Source organism: Ranitomeya imitator, chromosome 4 (genome assembly GCF_032444005.1).
Source record: "Ranitomeya imitator isolate aRanImi1 chromosome 4, aRanImi1.pri, whole genome shotgun sequence".
Taxonomy (NCBI): Eukaryota; Metazoa; Chordata; class Amphibia; order Anura; family Dendrobatidae; genus Ranitomeya; species Ranitomeya imitator.
In genome coordinates this window covers 228,080,543-228,101,854 of record NC_091285.1, presented here as the reverse complement: position 1 = coordinate 228,101,854, position 21,312 = coordinate 228,080,543, and the positions used below count along the sequence as shown (strand labels likewise).

The window sequence follows — 21,312 nt, the reverse complement described above, 5'->3', positions numbered from 1 at the left end:
AGGAAAGCAGAACGCCGAGGGACGTGACAGACACCGGAATGTAAGTATGAAGTGTATTTTTTTTTTTTTACATTTACACTGGTAACCAGGGTAAACATCGGGTTACTAAGCGCGGCCCTGCGCTTAGTAACCCGATGTTTACCCTGGTTACCAGTGAAGACATGGCTGAATCGGCGTCACACACGCCGATTCAGCGATGTCTGCGGGAGATCCAGCGACGAAATAAAGTTCTGGACTTTAGAGAACACACTAAACTGCCGTAGGGAGATTCCTTGTATTTTTATAATGTTGTGTAATTCTTTGACTATAAAATGTATTTACCTCTTATGTAGAGAGATGTGTTGCATGCTTAGATGGAAACCCTTTAGTCAGTCCTTACTTGGTAGGAAGTTCTCATGACATTAAGACAACCACAAATCGTCCCATGCTGGGACCCCCAGCGATCAGCTGTAATCTTTGGTAAAACATGGTGGCATACACTTTAGATAGCGGTGTTCATCTGAGTTTGCATAAGTTCCCAAAGGGGTGTCCAGCCCTGGGGAACTTTCTCCTTCCTTGCATTATGGAGAAGGTGGAAAAACTTTCTTTTTTTTTTTGCCCACCTCCAAGAAAATAAGTTTCCACTCTGATCAGAGTCTGATTAGCATGATCGGACCTTTTTTCTCAGATGGAGAGAAAACTGTTGTGTGACCCTAGTCTTACGCGGAATAACTGACCATTCTTTTTGTAAATATACTCCTGCAGAAAAAAACAAAACATGTCTATCATTTTCTATGGGCTAAAAAATCAGATCTCCAAGAGGCTTTCTCCATCCTGGCAGTATTTTGGCCATAGTTACACTTGCAGTTTTAGGGCATTTTTATGCATTTTTTTACCAAAGCTTGAAATGTTTTATGCATTTTTTTTTTTTTACCAACGCTAGAAGTGTTTTTTTTTTTTCAAAAGTTGGTACAAATTGCAAAGTGCTTCTAAGAACAAGCAAGTTTGCAGTTTTACCTCCAATGAAAATTTTTTATCGTTCCTCAGAACTGAGAGATTTTTACGGTAATTTGATTGCTTATTGCCTAGATTACCGCCCACCTCTGCAGGGTATCAGACGTGGCCAGGTTTCTAGGCAAGGATCACAGCGCTTGTAAGCTCTCTACTTTAGAGCTTGTACGCATTGCTCTGTAACTCTACAATGCAATGGATCTAGTTAGCTTCGGCCCCCCTGTGTTCCTCCTATGTTGCAGATGCCTAGTGGTGTGTACTGGCAGCACCGGCATCAGACAACTGTCCGTGATCAGAAGACCACACAATTGGGATCTCTGGGTGCCAATGTTGGTAAAGAGGGAGACGTTAGTCTCTGTTAACCATCTAGATGCCAGTCAGTACTGACAGCAGCAATAAGGGAGTTAAACGGCCATGGTCACTGCCAATACCGATAGTGATGAGCGAGTGTACTCGTTGCTCGGGTGGTCTCCGAGTATTTGTTAGTGCTCGGAGATTTAGTTTTCATCGCGGCAGTTGAATTATTTGTGGCTACTAGCCAGCATAAGTACATGTGGGGATTCCCAAGCAACCAGGCAACCCCCACATGTACTCAGCCTGGCTAGTAGCTGTAAATCATTCAGCTGCCGCCATGAAAACTAAATCTGCGAGCACTAACAAATACTCGGAGATCACCCGAGCAATGAGTACACTCGCTCATCACTAAATACCGACCATAGCTGATGCAGGAAGGTGTCAGCTACAGTTTACAGCTGAAAGCTGCTGCATTTTCACCCTTCGGGGGAGACTGTTCTCCTACATCACAGGTCAGGAAATAGACATACCGGTGGTCATTAAGAGCTTAAAGTAATGTCCCCATTTATGGTCTTTAAACCCAAATTGGAGCTACTTGACACAGATCCTTAAAGCCCTAGAATCAAAACTTGACCAAGCACCTTCAGAGCATGTGTTCTCAATATAGAGAAGTTGCTGACACCTTGGGTGGCATTTTTTCTCCAGTGAAAACAAAGGAACTGGAATGTTGAAATTTATTATCATTTTTTTTCTTTGGTATCTCCCACACATGGGTCACCTGAACGTTTAATAAACTTTATTGAGGTTGGCAGGGTCGGACTTTCCAGTTTATTTTTCATTTATTTTAGAATATCATAGAAAGCAACCATCACTGGTTTTAAATAATCTGACTTTTGTATAATCTCTTTTGAAGGAGCAACAAGAGCAACTTGAATCACATCTGAAGAGAAACAATGAAGCTCTTGAAGCAGATTTGGAAAATTATCAGGTAAATCATTTTAGCAGGACAAAAAAATGTAATTAATTGTAATTTCTATGATACTGAGAATCATCTTTCCTTTCTTTGATGGGGTGAAACATCAGTAGACCTCGTCTCTAATTGTTTTCACCAATTAGTGATACAATCAGCTGCTAGACATGAACAATATCACTGCTGAGGCTGCAATTAATCAAGATGTGAACATATATTCTCCTTAAAAAAACTTAACACCTACCCAGTGAAAAAACTAGGGTTAGATACCCAAATAATTGACCAAAATTGACAAATGTACCTATAGATACCCTACAGTAGACCTAAAATTGCCCCTGCCTGGCTGTGGAGGTTGGTACCCTAAGAAGCGATTTATTTTTTTGGGCGCCCCCACTCAACGTGGGCTATCCCTCACTTCCCTATCACAGCCCCATAAATATAGGTTGGAAAACAATATAATGTAGAATAGAAATGAAGAGAGTCTTTTAATGAATCCAACAATACTTCATATGAATTTCCTGTGGGTACCTTATTGGCAACAAGATAAAGTCTCCATTAGCATCACAACCAATGTCTAGTACTCCACAATATTCCATATAGAAAAGCATTTATGACGTAGAATCAGCACATAGGCCAAATACATGAACAGTCATAATGGTAGTAATGATTAAAGGCCAAAACATATTAGGAGTTTAATACACTCATTTTGAAAATCCACACCATGGCCCATCATAATGTGCTTATGTGCTTAATCATCATGGCATCCGGCATGTTGGACATCTGTATTACCTCCTGATGAACCATGTTGACGGGGAAACGGGTCGGGATGCATCCATTTCATGCTAAGTTTACTCCTTATTATCTATTACTGTGATTTATCATTTATCTAGTTTTAAATATCTGGTCTGTATCGGATGTATGTGCTGAGCACATTATGATGGGCCATGGTGTGGATTTTCGAAAGGGGTGTAACATTGTAACAAAGCAATGTAACATTGGAGCGCTTCTTCTGACCTGGTAAGGTGACATCACATAACACACAGGTGTTGAATCTACAGGTGAAGTTGTGCACTACTACTTGATGTAAGGGGCATTCTATGGTGGGCAGAGAAAGCACCATGTCTGATCATATGCTGACCCATCTGAGAGTATCATAAAGTAGGGGCGAAACCCCCTGATTTTAACTTTGGGTCATTTATACATTTGATAAAACACTATCTGCTGCAGCTCTGCTGGTCTTCTCATTGATGAGCTTCGTCTGTGTAATCCTTTCAACGATGTCAATGATGAGCTCTGACTAACCCCACTTGGGCTATTGATGGACAGTGTTATGCTTTGCAGTTCATAAGCTGGAAGCTCCCACTCAAAGGTGGGTTGTGGTGATTGGGGGCGCTCATCAATATCAATCACTGCATAGTAGGATGTCATCATTGAGGGGACTAGCAGAGCTGTCCTCTCAAATCTATGATTTCATCAGAAGTGCAACAAGAAGCCCAATAAGTGACCAAGGAGTGGAATTGGGGTCCTTGCCCCTATTTCATGCTGTTATATAGCTTGAAAAAAGAGCTATGTCCATCAACTTAAACTTTTCTCCAACAACCGTACATCGTATCACTAGTTTAACTATAACCCGCAATGTTATTTGTATAGAGGAAATCATCCAGCCCTTTTTTAAAAGCTGTTATAGGGTCTGCCATTATTACCTCTTGTGGTCGGCATTGACTGCTCTAACTGTAAAGAACCCTTTCCTATTTACGGTAGCTGCCAGAATCGCCTTTCTTCCTCTCGTAATGAGTGCCCCCAAGTCCTTAGTATGGTCTTTGGAAACAATAAGTCATGCACCAGTCCTCTGTACTGACCACATATATATTTAAATCAGTAAATGAGATCCCCCCTTTTTTCCTAAGCTAAGCAAGCCCAACTTTTCCAACCTTTTATCACATGAGAGGCCTTCCATCCCTTGTAATACTCTAGTTGCCAGTCTTTGAATTCTGAATATCCCCTTGAAAGTGTTAGGCCCAAAACTGGATCCCATATCCTAGATGTGGCCTCACCAGTGATTTATAAAGGGGTAATAATGAGTATCTCCTCCTGTCCTCCGATTAAGAAGCAACAACCTGGTGTTCTATTCCCTTTAACATCCTCCAGCCAGGATAACATCTGTAAATGGCAGCAGGTCATGTTTATGGTGGGCAATTCTCCTGTCCCCACACACATAGACAAATCGTTTGCATGTGCTGTGTCCATTTGTCTTTTTCTCTAACACATTGATCTAAGAGCTTTACTATAAGCATAATAGTAGTGACGTCTTCTGCTGCGTATACAGTGCAAGTAAATGCTGGTTATGCTTCAGTACATCTGCAATATTTTGTGTGTTGCTTATTGAACTGGATTTATTTAGATTTGGTAAATTTATTTCTTTTAGAATCGAATTAACAAAATTGAAGCCGACTTGATCATTGAAAGAAATGCCTTTGAAGAACAAAAGGCCAAAGCCAAAAGGCGTTTGGAAGAGCTGCGATCTATATCTGCTGTGAAAATTCAGGCAGTGTTCAGAGCCCACCGGGTACACAAAATGTACGCCCCTATATTAATGCAGAAAAAAGAGGATAGGAAAAGAAAGAAAGAATTACAGCACAGAATGGAAATGGAAAAGAAAGAGCTAGAAGAGAAAATTAAGATGAAGCTTGAGGAGAAAAGACGAAAAGATGAAGTAAAGAGACAAAATGAGGAAATTGCAAGAAGGACAACGGAAGAAGCCAAAAGGAAAGAGTTTTTGGAACAGGAAATGAGGCAGCGAGAATATGAGAAGAAGAAAAATGAAGAAAAAATTAGACTGGAGAAAGCTAAAGTAATGAAACTGGAAGAAAAAAGAAAAACGGAAATGAACAGTCCCACATATTCTTTGAAGAATCAAAGCCAAGCTGAAGAAGGTCAACCGAAGGGACTGAATCTCAGCCTTAACAGGGCCGAGAAAGTGGTAAAGAGGTCTGAGGAGGAGGAAAATCCAGAAATGCACAGCAAGATCCAACAAGAAATAGGTGTCAGAATGAAGGGGACGGACAGTGAAAGAAATACGAATGCTGTAAGAATATCTAACAAGGAGCCTGGAGATGTCAACAGGAAGTTGGAAGTAGACCCTGATAGTTCACCATTAGTACACAATATAATTTCCAAGGATGTTGAGAAGACTATAGAAAGGGAAAGCCCTTCTTCTATGTTGACTTGTATGTCAGTTCCTTCCACTAGGGAACATGATCCAAGCGCAATGCCTTCCACAGTCCACTTAGAAGAACAAGACAAAGGCCAGATTGCAGGAAGCTCAAAAGAGGAAACTTCACCGATTTCTGAAGCCCTGAATGATGGGATTTTGTCTGATCAAGCTGAGGTGAAGAGACTAGCATGGATGAAATCCTGCAAACCTTGGTCCAAGATTTTGAGGGATAACCAAAGGGTTGTGATTAAGAAAGCAAGAAAAAGGAAAAGCTCTGCTGCCAAACAGTTACCTCCACTAAAGGAAGCCCTCATTCTTCACAGCACTCCATGCCAGCACTTGGAGCAGGTAGCGTCAACTTTTACTAATGTTTGTATAGGTATCCTTGTGGTGATATCAATTATTTTGTCAAATGGCGGGTTTATTAAAGTCTTTATTCTGATGACCCAAAGTTATCAGATTTGTTTGATTAGCATCCTACTAGTCATCCTTTGACATATATTTTGCAAATGATAGTTTCTGTAAATCTACTGTGAGTCCTCAGGAGAATGCAGATCTGGAGATAATATTCCTCTGAACCTGGACTTAAGAAAAACACACTGACTAGTATAAAACTCCCCTTAATCCAGTTAAAAAGGAAATGATCTGAACAGAGCATCTAAATTATGATGTTTTGCCACGCAGAACTGCATTTTCTACACTGCAGCTTCTGAAGAACCTCTTTTAGACTACATAGGAATAGTAGCTGAAATGTATATGATAATTTACAGCGTTGTACGCAGCTATCTTCAGCAGATCTTTAGATTGCATTGGAGGTGAACATGCCCAACTTTCACTCCATTCAGATCGGAACAGTGACCTGTTTTTGTGGAGCAGAAGTTGACCACACTTCCAAGCTTCTGGTGGTGGCCTTCTTCTGTGGGATGACACATGCACGCAGTTATGACCTGCTCATGGTGTTTCCACTCTGGCTGGCCGGCCATTTACTGTAACTGCGCTGTATTTATTACGCTGTATATTTGCTTAGATGAAATCCTAAATGTTTACTGATTTTTAGCCTGAAAATAATTAGAGGCTGTATTGTCCAGAACATGTTTTTATGCTTTGTTCTACGAAATAGAAAGCACAGGAAATTGAAAGTTTTGTGGTTATGCAGCAAGTAATATCCTAAGTGCGTATAATTTAGCTACATATTGTATGAAAAACACATATGGAGACACATTGTAAAAGGACCAATTGGCACTTTAGCTCGTGTTCAAATGAATCTTCAAAATTGTTTCCAGTTCTGTGCACTGTGCCCTTACAGTGATATGCGGCTTGCGCAGTGAAATGAAAATGTGTTTTGCTCCATGACAAGGTGACAGGTGTGATTACATAAGTATCCATCGCTTTATGATCTTGCCGGGACACAGATCCGCATTCGGAGGGAAACTCCCAAAACTTCGATATTCTGGCTCCTTTAGTTGAAAGAAAATGAATACTTTATTCCTGTACCAAATTATCAGCGTTGTAGGAGAGAGTGGCAATATGTGACCTATGGCAATTTTTTTTTTTACACTACCCCCGTTAACCGCAGGCATTTTTTCTGTGTGACCACATAGAAATAATGTCCTTAGTAAAACGCCTTAGTGTTCCCGTACGGTAGGTCGCCACAGAACAGTATGCAGAAGGACACTCCATGATTCCTCCCCTACACAGTGTGATCCTACAGTGTACCCCACAAACGTCCCCCCACGTACAAACACTAATGCCACCTACAGAGTCGATATGTCTAGAGTGCCTCCATAAATGATCCCCTTTCAAAGTGTACAGATCCCCACACACATTATGATGCCCCCACAGTTCCCCACATGTTTCTCTTGCAGTGTTCCTCTACCTCAGTCTACTGGTGCATTAGCTTAATCAAAAATTACTCCCGTAACCCATTTTCCAAAATGAGCTGCTCCGGCCTGTGCTTGGTGTGACTTGGTGCAAGAGACACAATATACTGATGTCATTGTGGTTGCTGTGTCAAGACTTAATCATTTCAAGCTGAACGGTGGAGCAGGGAGCTAAGGGATCCCTACTCCACCATTATATTCAACTTCATCTGTGTCTTTAAGAAACTGATACACTTGAAGTCTGGACATGCCTACTAGATCCTAGGAATGTCCCAAACCTGGGAATCTTCTGCTAGATCTGGGATGGTTGGACGGTCTACTTCTAAACCTTCGTCCACACATAACTTCCGCCATCTATGCTATTTCAGCTCAATGTTGTCATAGGGACGTATGTGTTGTGAATTCCGCTCTAGGGCTCCCTCCGGTGGTTGTAAGTGGCACTTTTGTGAGTTCTGCTCTTGGGCTCCCTCCGGTGGTTTTAAGTGGAATGGCTGCTCCTTGGATTTAGCAGTCAGCAGCTGCTTCCACTGATTGTCTATTCTGCTCGGCTATTTAGCCTGGCTCTTTCCTTCAGCTGGTGCCACTTGTCAATGGTTCCTGGTTGGATTCACATCTCTTTGGATTTCCCTGTTATCCTGACCAGTTCAGCAAAGCCAAGTCCTTGCTTGCTCTTTTCTGTCCACAGGTTGTGGACTTATCCGTTCTGTGCTTTCTATGTTTGTCCAGCTTGTCAGTATGAATTAATTCTGTGTAGCTGGAAGCTCTGGGAAGCAGATTTACCCTCCACACCTTTAGTCAGGTGTGGAGATTTTTGTAAATTCTGTGTGGATTTTTTGTAGTGTTTTATACTGACCGCACAGTATTCCATCCTGTCCTATCTACAGTGGGGCAAAAAAGTATTTAGTCAGTCAGCAATAGTGCAAGTTCCACCACTTAAAAAGATGAGAGGCGTCTGTAATTTACATCATAGGTAGACCTCAACTATGGGAGACAAACTGAGAAAAAAAAATCCAGAAAATCACATTGTCTGTTTTTTAATCATTTTTTTTGCATATTATGGTGGAAAATAAGTATTTTGTCAGAAACAAACAATCAAGATTTCTGGCTCTCACAGACCTGTAACTTCTTCTTTAAGAGTCTCCTCTTTCCTCCACTCATTACCTGTAGTAATGGCACCTGTTTAAACTTGTTATCAGTATAAAAAGACACCTGTGCACACCCTCAAACAGTCTGACTCCAAACTCCACTATGGTGAAGACCAAAGAGCTGTCAAAGGACACCAGAAACAAAATTGTAGCCCTGCACCAGGCTGGGAAGACTGAATCTGCAATAGCCAACCAGCTTGGAGTGAAGAAATCAACAGTGGGAGCAATAATTAGAAAATGGAAGACATACAAGACCACTGATAATCTCCCTTGATCTGGGGCTCCACGCAAAATCCCACCCCGTGGGGTCAGAATGATCACAAGTACGGTGAGCAAAAATCCCAGAACCACGCGGGGGGACCTAGTGAATGAACTGCAGAGAGCTGGGACCAATGTAACAAGGCCTACCATAATTAGCACACTATGCCACCATGGACTCAGATCCTGCAGTGCCAGACGTGTCCCACTGCTTAAGCCAGTACATGTCCGGGCCCGTCTGAAGTTTGCTAGAGAGCATTTGGATGATCCAGAGGAGTTTTGGGAGAATGTCCTATGGTCTGATGAAACCAAACTGGAACTGTTTGGTAGAAACACAACTTGTCGTGTTTGGAGGAAAAAGAATACTGAGTTGCATCCATCAAACACCATACCTACTGTAAAGTATGGTGGTGGAAACATCATGCTTTGGGGCTGTTTCTCTGCAAAGGGGCCAGGACGACTGATCCGGGTACATGAAAGAATGAATGGGGCCATGTATCATGAGATTTTGAGTGCAAACCTCCTTCCATCAGCAAGGGCATTGAAGATGAAACGTGGCTGGGTCTTTCAACATGACAATGATCCAAAGCACACCGCCAGGGCAACGAAGGAGTGGCTTCGTAAGAAGCATTTCAAGGTCCTGGAGTGGCCTATCCAGTCTCCAGATCTCAACCCTATAGAAAACCTTTGGAGGGAGTTGAAAGTCCGTGTTGCCAAGCGAAAAGCCAAAAACATCACTGCTCTAGAGGAGATCTGCATGGAGGAATGGGCCAACATACCAACAACAGTGTGTGGCAACCTTGTAAAGACTTACAGAAAACGTTTGACCTCTGTCATTGCCAACAAAGGATATATTACAAAGTATTGAGATGAAATTTTGTTTCTGACCAAATACTTATTTTCCACCATAATATGCAAATAAAATGTTAAAAAAACAGACAATGTGATTTTCTGGATTTTTTTTTCTCAGTTTGTCTCCCATAGTTGAGGTCTACCTATGATGTAAATTACAGACGCCTCTCATCTTTTTAAGTGGTGGAACTTGCACTATTGCTGACTGACTAAATACTTTTTTGCCCCACTGTATCTAGCTAGACTGGCCTCCTGTGCTCATCCTGGTTTCATTCTGTGTATGTCTTTTCCCTCTCCACTCAGTCATTACTTGTGGGGGGCTATCTATCCTTTGGGGATTTTCTCTGAGGTAAGATAGTTTTCCTGTTTCTATCTTTAGAGGTAGTTAGTTCTCAGGCTGTGACGAGATGCCTAGGGAGAGTAAGGAGCATTCCACGGCTACTTCTAGTGTTGTGTTGAGCTTAGGGACTGCGGTCAGTACAGGTACCACTTCCTTCAGAGCTCGTCCCATGTTGCTCCTAAACCACCAGATCATAACAGTATGAGACCAAAGAAGAAGATAATATTAAAGACATTGTACAAGACTTAAAAAAAAAATGCCAACAGCAGCAATTGTTAGAAAATAAAGCCCCAAAACATAAAGAGCCCCCCAAAAATATATGTTACCTACCTGTTAAATTTCACAGTTCCGGTGCTGTTACTCCAATGATCTCTGTTGTACCTGTAACAGTGACATACACATCAGTCAGATGACCACTGCAACCAATCTCTAGTCTGACTTGCAGGTATGACACTTGCACACTGACGCTAATGATTGGCTGCAGCTATTACATGACCCACGTACACAATATTATCAGTGCAAATCAATGAAGCAACAGAGGGAGATTTAAACGGGTTTTCTAAGTTCAGAATATTTATGGCCTATTCTTCATATAAGCGATCAATATCGGATTGTTGGGGTTTGACTCTTAGCATACCGGCCAATTTGCTGTTTGAAAGGGCTGGTTTGCAGAGTACTGCGGAGTTGTCAAATTACTTTAATTTATCAATGCAGCTGACTGTAGCAATTGTAATAATAACGCTGCCCATTAATGGACTTTTGGCCAGTGAGATCAATGATATTGCCATGATTTAGGTTTTGCTGACATCCTTGTGTATAGACGACAATAGAGACCTACTACATATCTAAATATGTAGTAGGTATAATAATATTAACAAATACCTCCAATTAGAAATGTAGTATAGTTCTTCCGATAAGCTGTGTCGCTTACACCATGTGCGGGGCATTGCAATAGCTTAGGAATCCATGGTTACTACAACTAATAGCCAACTGTCACTATATGAGTGATCGTAGTCATGGATACCTAAGCTACTGCAATGCCCTGCACATGGGGTAGGCGACATAGCGAATCAGAGGAACTATACTACATTTCTAATTGGGGGTATTTGCTAATAGTATTATTATTACACCGACTACAAATTTAGAAACCACTTCAATGGATAAATGAGGGAAAAGAGCAGATTTTTTATGTTTCTGTGGCAATGAATGTGGGCTGTTTGCACCTTACAATTGGATAAAGCATTGCGTAAAGGGTGTAATACGGTTTTGAAAAAAACAACACAAACACTTTAGATCACTTTTCTAGATACTTGTATAAATTTATTAAAAAAAAAAATAGTCCTCCTGTCAGTGCTTTTCCATGTGTCAGGTTTCATTTGAGCATTTTCCACAGCATATAAGATTTAGTTTTGCATATCAAAAGCGAACCATTTCATATTGTGTAGAAAAACAGACACGGCTTTCAGCCTCAGTAATAAAAGAAATGATTCCAATATGTCGTGATGTGTGTGGTTACGTTTCTTCATTTGGCGAAAATGATCATAGCTGGAATCTTTCTAAACAAGCTTATCCAAGCCTGCATTGCCATATGACACTTTAACTAGCAAAATCTTATTGATGCTCGAACAACAAAAAAATTAATATCTTCTTGGATTTATAGCGCTTTTAAATTGAACTTGGAAGCGAGGCGTTTCGAGGAAACTTGCTTTTGATTAAAAATACCTGGAGTTCAGTCTTGCTTTGTATAGCACAGTATGCGCTACTAAGGTCAGGGAGAACATTGGCTGAAGAACAATTCGGAGGTCGTAAGTTGGAGAAGTGCGATATATAGAAAAAAAATGAAACGTACGGTATGTACCGTGAAGATGTGCTAAAGTAAAGGCGCCATACGCATTACCGCCATGTTGTCCAGACCTTTTGATTCTTCTATAACCGGGTGACCATCTCCGGACTTTCTCCGATAGACAAGGTCAGGTAAGAGGAGGATTTTACACACCAGATCGTTTTGCTTCGTTAGAAGATGGGCCACCACTAGAATCTGGCAGAAGCTTCGTCTCTTCTCCCCATACAGAACGTAAGCACACATTGCGGGAGAGAGCTGTCGGCCAAAGAAGAATTCCGCAAACCGCTTTATGTGTTGAAAGACTCGGCGAACATCTAATTTTTAGAGAATTATTTAATTTTCCTTCTTTAATAGATTCTTTTTATTTGAAATGATTCCTTTACAATCTTGATGACATTGTTACACAGCCCCCATGTCATGAAACACTTTGTGTTGCGTCAAAAAATTTGCAGCTTTTCAAAACTGCGTAACAAAATGTGGCGAATTTTGGCATTTCACGCAGCGCCGCCGAAATGGGTGGAGCTGGGGAGGATCTAGAACAGAGTGGTAACGTCTACCTGTCAGATTCACCAATAGTGGCATCGGTTTTTATGCCAGAGTTGTTACTAAAGGAAATCTGGCGAGATGCACGCCACTGAGAGGATGTGCCAAACTTAATAAAGATGTGTTCTCAAGTTTAAGCATTATCCCCTATTCTTAAAGAGGTTGTCCACTACTTTTACATTGATGGCCTATCCTTAAGATAAGTTATCAATGTCCGATCGGCTGAGTTCCGACACCCATCACCCTCGCAATTCAGCTGTTATCGGCGGTGTCCGCCGGCCGAAAGTACTCACTTGCCAAGCTAGTCCATCTACAGTACGTGTAGCAGCCCAAACTGAACTGTACTGAACATCCACCTCCTATTCAAAACAATAGTAAGTGGATGTGTAGTACCCGGCAGCGGCCATTACCAGTACACGGAGCAAATCGTTAAGTGTGTACTTACAGCCGACACTGATAACTGCAGATCAGCGGGGTTGTCGGACCTCGGCCGATTAGACATTGATGATCTATCCTAAGGATAGATCAGTGTAAAAGTAGTGGACAACCTCTTTAAGGGAAGCACCAGTTATTGCCAAGTGCAACTCTCAGCTGATCCCTTCCATTCTAATAGTGCTGAAGAAGTGCACATGATCGACCTCCGCTCCAATCAGCTGGGCTTCTTCTTGTTCTCGAGGTCAGTATGGACCTCTCCGTTCAGACCCCCGCGATCAAATAGTTATTCCCTAACCTATGGATAGGGAATAACGTATAAACTTGATGACACCCTTTTTGGTGATGTGCACTTCCAACTCCAAAATGCCTCTTTATTAAGACTGGCATATGCAATACAAGGCTTAGTGAATCAGGCCCTAAATTTGTTTGTGAGCGTGACGCTTTTTTGTGGGAAAGATTAAATAAAATAAATATCGGCAAGTTTTCGGTGAACACAGGCTCCTTCATCAGGCTGGTTTGAACAGTTGATATACTCCAAAACAGTGAATAAACCAAAAAAAAAAAAAAAAAGTATATAAAATATATAATTTTATTAAGTCATAATATTAAAATATAAAAGACCATAAAAATACATAAAGGATGGAGGGAAACCAAATGACAAAATATACGGAAACCACTGCCCAAAGGTGTTAGTAATGGGCATAATGACTAAATAACATAATAGTACATAATACACTTCCATACAAATAGCCTATTAGATAAATGTAGGAAACCTCATAAACATCGGAAAAAGGCATAAAAAAGGAAGGAAGTATAATAAGATAGCATATACCAGTAGTCATATAATAAACTAATAAAGTAATGAAGATAAAAAGAAAATCCTTACATACCAAAGTCAGACAAGGCTGCTGATAGCTGTAAATCACTTTCTGTGGTGCTGTCAGGGATGCCTTGAGATCAGGATCGGTTTAGGCAGCACTCCCCTAGATGATCATGTAGGTTATGGTGGGTGCTATTTACCATTGGCTCCCGTTAGCTTTATAATCTCTTTATTGCATGGCAGCTGCACGCAGAGCTGATCTGCCTTGTCTGTGGCATTGTATGTTCAATGTGCTTTTGAATTACCATATATATATGTTTATTAAATCCTTTTTACTGTATGATTGCTATCTGCTATGCTTTACCTGCCCATCCATTTTGTACAATTTATTCTATTGCACATTACGTATGGCAGGTGACTACGATGCCACTTGTTCACTTTAGTTTTTTCTTTTATTTTAATTAACCATGTCAAATTTTCTGTGGCCTCACAGAAAACACTAATACATAAATCAAACATATCGCTGTTGGGTGTCAATCCACTGCGCTATGGGTCGGGCTTACCCTGGAGGGGCGTAACTAAGTGACCACCGAGTATTCGCTAGATAGGCTTTCCCACCGGTAGTCACCAGGTACCACTTCTGGGCTGTCCCTGGGTCTACAGCAGCTGACCGGAAGGTCAAAGGCACAGGTACGAGGTACTGAGGGGCGAGACAGAGGCGTAGTCAGATGGTCCAACGTCAGAGCAGGCCGCACAGAATCAGTAAACGTAGCCAAGGTCAGGAGAAGAGGGGTCAGGCGGGACAGGTTGTTAACTGGTAGCGTAATGCAGCTGATTGCCCGACTGGGTGGGAATTGGTAGGTGGAGTTGCCTAATAAAAACCCTGCTAGCATGGGATAAGCTGGGGAATCTAGTCTCTGCAGGACCCAGCAGGGTTAAATTCCTGCAGAGACAGGACATGCCCGCCTAGCTAAATGGATGACATGCAGATGCTTCAAGAAGCAGACTAGCGAGGTGGCTTGATGTCGGGAGAAACCGTGAATAGAAGAGCGCTGAGGAGACTTGAGTTACCACCATACTAAAAGAAAGAACCTGGCACTCAACTCAACTTAGTTGAGTGCCAGGTTCTTTCTTTTAGTATCACATGGTGTGGGAACCTACCTGGGCACCACTAGTAGTAGTGCACACGGCTTTATCTTTGAGTTACCACCATGACACTGAATATAATAGTCTATGGCCCACCATACACTTTACCACATTGCTATCGAAGGACACTATAAAATCTATTCGCTTCTGTTTCTGGTGAAAATCTCTTCAAATTCGGGTTCCAGATTTGTCACCATTTACTCTGTTATGATCGAGTTTTATTTCTGATGAATCATTGCAGGCATAATAGGTTCTTCCACTCTTCGTTTCACTTCTGTATAAATGAAGGAGAATCCTGTGTAAACCTTTTATTTTACTGTTACTCAGTTTCAGGAATGTCTTCCTTTCGATTCACTTATTGTAATGGATGGATACATGTATTTTTTATTATTGCCATCAAATTTTCAGTCATAGGTAATGTCTGTACAAACATTGAGATCATTTCTTTAATTTCTAGGTTACAATGGTGACTCTTCATGACCTGCCAGGCTGCAGTCTTTCAACATTGTCAAAATGTGTCAAACTGAAATTTCTGTCTTTAAGACGCTGTGGATTAACTTCACTTGATGGATTAAGTAACTGCAAAGCTTTGCAATACATAGATGTCCAGGTAATGGTTAATACTTCTTTTTCAGAAACCACTCTACTAAAACTTCAAAGTATACATATTAGTGTCCTGGTTATTCATAGACACCCCCATACAAATGCGCAGTCAATTAAGCCGATCATGCAAATGAATTTAGTTGTGAGAGTAAAGTAAATCACTGCCAGACACTTCCGATCCTTGCATAATTCTTGAAAGAATGAAAAGATACGTAATGCTGGTTTCCCTGCATGCCTTCACTCCTCCCTCTCAGCAGGGACACCAACTTACTCACTGCCCTGTCGCGTCCCCTGCTCCAGCTACAGCGCCCCAGTCTCGGCGCAATTCACACTACTTCTTTGGTGGCACGCTTAGGTCACGTGCGCACTCCTGGTCTCTTAAAGAGACAGCGTGCACAATTCTATGTTTCTCTCGCCAGTAGCCCTGAGTCCCTGAGCCTGCATCTGTTCTAGTACCTGTTCCAGTCTGATCTGTACTTCGAACCAAAAACTACTTCTGCGGTACCTAATCCCAAAACCGTTCTAACGATACCTGAACCTGAAACTGCTCCGGTAGTACCTGAACCTGAACCTGCTCCGGTAGTACCTGAACCTGCTCCGGTAGTACCTGAACCTGCTCCGGTAGTACCTGAACCTGCTCCGGTAGTACCTGAACCTGAAACTGCTCCGGTAGTACCTGAACCTGAAACTGCTCCGGTAGTACCTGAACCTGAAACTGCTCCGGTAGTACCTGAACCTGAAACTGCTCCGGTAGTACCTGAACCTGAAACTGCTCCGGTAGTACCTGAACCTGAAACTGCTCCGGTAGTACCTGAACCTGAAACTTCTCTGGTAGTACCTGAACCTGCTCCAGTAGTACCTGAACCTGAAACTGCTCCGGTAGTACCTGAACCTGAAACTGCTCCGGTAGTACCTGAACCTGAAACTGCTCCGGTAGTACCTGAACCTGAATCTTCTCCGGTAGTACCTGAACCTGCTCCGGTAGTACCTGAACCTGCTCCAGTAGTACCTGAACCTGAAACTGCTCCGGTAGTACCTGAACCTGCTCCGGTAGTACCTGAACCTGCTCCAGTAGTACCTGAACCTGAAACTGCTCCGGTAGTACCTGAACCTGAAACTGCTCCGGTAGTACCTGAACCTGCTCCGGTAGTACCTGAACCTGAAACTGCTCCGATAGTACCTGAACCTGCTCCGGTAGTACCTGAACCTGCTCCGGTAGTACCTGAACCTGCTCCTGTAGTACCTCAACCTGAAACTGCTCCAGTAGTACCTCAACCTGAAACTGCTCCGTTAGTACCTGAACCCTCATCTGCAGTGCCAGAGCCTGAAGCCACTCTGGCGGCATGTGAACTGGTACCTGTGCTTACTACCCTGTCCCGTCTGTAATGACAATTATCTGTTCTACCAGTATCCGCCCACACCTTGAACTCCGAGTATGTGTCTACAGTCCTGACTCTTGGGGTCAGCTTCCACGGTACCTTGATCTGTCTGAGAAGTAGCACCTGGCATCTACCTGTGGCCCAAGTCTAACCCCACAATTAGGGGTTCTAGTGAAAACCCAGGCTGTCACCTAGTTACGCCCTACCAGGCTCTCACCAGTCCGTGGTGCAGTGGGTCCACGTGTGTTACACGATAAGTTGTTGAATTTCAAGACTGATCCTTCTCTTTAGAAGTACATAATCAGTCGGGGGAGGGTCAAATTCAGACTTATCCACCAAATTCTCATCCCAATCTAACAGTGCTTTTTTCAAATAAAATCCAGAACATCGTCCATTTAAGGTTCCAATCTTGATATCCACTCTACACATCAGTCTATGGTACTGGATGAGATCCATGTCAAAATCCAAAAACCTTGAAAATGCTTGTAATATTCATAACTAGTTCAGCTTTGATCATTTATATATCTAGAAAATCATTTTGCGCAGTTACATCCAGTTCTCACTTTTATTTGCTACCAACCTGGTGATGGGTGTTCCTTTGTCATCACAAGTCACGCTTCCCCTCTGTTTTGTTTTTTGAAATCCTCCTTTGTGCTTTCTATTTTCGAACCAGTGCAGCCCTGACTTCTCCCGTCATTTTCTGTGAGGATCTGTAACTTTGTTTTTCCATCTTAGATAGTGGTTCCAATACACTTATTGTCTCCCTTGCTAGGTTGCCTGTTGCTTGCCACTTCTATCCACTCCGCACCCACAATGCCAGTAACAGAAGTGGATGCTGGCCCGGGGCGGTTCAAATCTTTTTGCTCTTTTCTATTGTGTAATAGAAGAAAGGATGCCACTATATATAATAAGAAATGACACCATGTATTAATGGATGGTGCTGAGTAAAACAACTGAGTACACTGATACCTCTACTGTGACTGTGTGAAATTAGGATCATCCCAGGACGTAATATAAATCTTATTCTAAAGTCTTCCACACACAGTAGCCTAAAGTTGGCCAGACCCGCTGATATCGGCTGGATTGCCCAACAATCTAATGTATATGCGGGCTTCCCGACGCTCCCCTGACTCATGATCTCTTCCGCCTCTCCATATAAAGCCTCCTCCTGCAGTACTTTACTCTTCAGCGTCTTCTATACACAGCCTTTTTCTTCCGTGCATTGCTCCTCAGTCCTCTGTATATACAGCCTCCTCCTGTAGTACATTGCTCTTCAGCAACACTCCACATACAGCTTCTTCCTGTGGTGTATCATCACCGTTCAGACCTTTTCTTTATAGCTTCCTACTGCAGTACATCGCTCCTCAACCCTTTTGAAATTCAGCCTCTTCTGCAATACATCACTAATCAGCCCCTCTATATACTTCCCTCTCCTGCAGTACATTGCCCCACCGCCCTTCCATATACCACCTCTTCTGCAAACCACCATTCATCAGCCTCTTTTATATACCGCAATACATCGCTCCTCAGGTCCTTTTTCATACAGTCTTCTGCAGTACAGCATTCCTCCCAACCCCCTGCAGCTCACTATCTCCTCTTGGCATCCTCAATACACAGCACCATATGGCAAAGTGAGCGTTACTGCTGTACATGGGACTGCTGATACTCCTGATGGACAGAGATAATCAGGTGTAACGTGTACAGCTGAAGAAGGAGTGGGAATGATGTTCTTTACTAATTCATGTGCGATCCCAGCATCATGACCTGTGTCGAGCGGGGAGGCAGCGGCAATCGCATCTGTGTCATCCAACTTCTTCGGAGCATGCACTATCCTACAACTTTAGCACGACCCATATACTTATGTCATCAGTGATGTTACCTACACTGTGCAGTTGTCACGATGCAAAAATAGGAAAACAGGAGATGAGGAATCTGGGCCCCTGAACTGCCCCTCAGGCTAGGGGAAGCCCTGTCTTTCTTTAACCTTGGGTACCCTTGAAGGTAGGGAGGCCTCCTGTTCAATCCTGAACTAAACCCCCAACCCCCACCCCAGGAGGTGAACAGAGAAAACAGCACCACAAAGCAAATAAACAATATTGAGGGGAACACAATACCAAAAGGTGAATGCACAAACTACAAAGGGACAAAGAAACAATAACACCACACTTAGCTTTCTCTGCTGCAATGCACCGCACAGCAGAGTAAGGCACCAGGAATGAGTATTTAGCTGAAGAACAACAGCACTCAGCAAGCTCCTTTTCCAGCAAGGTTGGTATCCAAAGGACCTGTATAACCAACAGTCAGCTGAAACACCAGGTGACCTTATAAAGGATGGTGGGAGTGGTCACAAACATCAGCTGACCAGCAGCAATGCAATAACACCAGCGGCCACCGGGGGGAGTAAACTGCATTAACCCCCAATGACCAGAAAGGAAAAAAAGTTTATATCTGAGGGAAACCAGATCTGCCACAGATCCAAACATGGATCGTGACAGCAGTGCAGTTTAAGGCTCAATAAAAGGTAGCCATTATATGTCTCTTAACCAGAGCGATATCACCACTCATATGAACAGCCACATAACTATAGACAGGGATAGAATTTTTAATATAAGTATATTACAAATTTGTCTACCTTGTGGAAGAAAAGCTTCGGGACAAGTAAAAAAAAATGTTGACATCCCCTTTACTTAGTGTTGTCGTGCTCAGTAGGAGGCATTCTATTGCTTGTACAGATCACTTATCAGAAGCTTATCGTTTGGTCTCTTAACCGATTTACGTTACAGGAATATCATGGAGGAGCAGTTGTAAGCGATCGGATGTGGGCTATTAACGGGTCATTTTAGGCTACCTTTACCATTCTGTGGCGAGTAGCACGCTTCATCTAGATAGTTATTCCAGGACACTTCCATTCTGCTCAATTGGTAAAATGATTTCTGATGGCCTTCCAAAATGTTGTTCTAGTCCTCCCAATCCAGCAATGTCAGTGGGCCACATCCCTGCTGAGTATGGTTGCTATTCATGTTCCATGATGCATTCTACCTTAACTGTCTCCTAGTGGCTCAAGCAATGGATTGTCTTTCTCCGATGTGAAAGTTACACCTAACATTTAATTGAATGACATTTCCCTGAATTTCTAAAACTATCATAAACTGTTGGTTTCAAATAGATAATTGGTTGATGAATACATTGTTCTGTGTGATAACTATAAAGCCCTAATGCATAGAGACATATTTACATTTGGTTACTGCAGTAAGACCACTTATTACACATTATTAAAACTTTTCTCACAGGAAAATAGCATCAGTATAATCAATTGTGAAGGATTGGAGAACCTGTGTGTGCTAGTGTTAAATAGGAACCAGGTCACATCAATTCATGGACTAGAAGATTGTGAAAAACTTATGGATTTAGAACTATCATTCAACCTAATAACCCGAATTGGTAAGCATGTATATTTATGTTTTGCTTGTAATTCCAAAAATGTGAATTTACATTATATGGTTCGTGCAAATATACCGTATAGACTCGAGTATAAGCCGACCCGAGTATAAGCCGACCCCCCTAATTTTGCCATAAAAAAACTGGGGAAACTTATTGACTCGAGTATAAGCCTAGGGTGGAAAATGCAGCAGCTACCGGTAAATTTCAAAAATAAAAATAGATACCAATAAAAGTAAAATTAATTGAGACATCAGTGGGTTAAATGTTTTTGAATATCCATATTAAATCAGGAGCCCCATAAGATGCTCCATACAAAATGCGCCCCATATAATTCTCCATAAAGTTTATGATGGGCCCCATAAGATGCTCCATATTATTATTATTATTATTATTATTATTTATTTATATATTAAAATATGTCCCATAAAATGCTGCATAACGGTTAATGATGGCCCCATAAGATGCTCCATATTAAAATATGCCCCATATAATGCTGCGTAAAGGTTAATGATGGCCCCATAAGTTGCTCCATATTAAAATATGCCCCATAAAATGCTGCATAAAGGTTAATGATGGCCCCATAAGATGCTCCATATTAAAATATACCCCATATAATGCTCCTGCTGCTGCAATTTAAAAAAAAAAAGACATACTCTCCTCTCGTTGCTGCCCGCTGCTCCTCAGCGTCGCCGGCTCTCTGCAGTTCTGTTCAGGCAGAGGGTGCGCACTAACCACGTCATTGTGCCCTCTGACCTGAACATCACAGCCAGAGGACATGGAAGACACAGTGAGGTGGAACAGGGACAGCTGAACAGCGCATGGCTCGCCCTCCCCAAGTCCTTCTCACCCTCCTGGCGCTGCATATCAGTCCCTGCATCTCGGGTACCATCATCTCTCTTCCTGTCTTCCTTCCTGTGCTGAGCAGTCAGTGATACAGCTCATTAATGTAATGAATATGCGCTACACGCCTATGGGAGCGGAGACGCGTGCATATTCATTACTTTAATGAGCGGTACCACGTGACCGCTCAGCACAGGAAGGAAGACAGGAAGAGAGATGCCGGTGCCCGAGATGCAGGGACTGATATGCAGCGCCAGGAGGGTGAGTATGATGTCTTCTGTACCCCCACTCCCCTCCCCCGCCGGCAATGTCTCGTGTA

At 42.3% G+C, this 21,312-nt stretch overlaps 1 protein-coding gene across 1 annotated transcript in view; it reads left to right on the top strand.

The window, feature by feature from the left end:
• LRRIQ1 (leucine rich repeats and IQ motif containing 1) overlaps positions 1-21,312 on the top strand; it is a 269,506-nt gene that overhangs the window by 38,320 nt on the left and 209,874 nt on the right. Inside the window, exons 6-9 of the mRNA XM_069764400.1 lie at positions 2,198-2,272; positions 4,680-5,816; positions 15,188-15,340; positions 20,003-20,153. Coding sequence (XP_069620501.1) covers positions 2,198-2,272; positions 4,680-5,816; positions 15,188-15,340; positions 20,003-20,153 — 1,516 coding nt within the window. The remainder of the gene's footprint in view (positions 1-2,197; positions 2,273-4,679; positions 5,817-15,187; positions 15,341-20,002; positions 20,154-21,312) is intronic.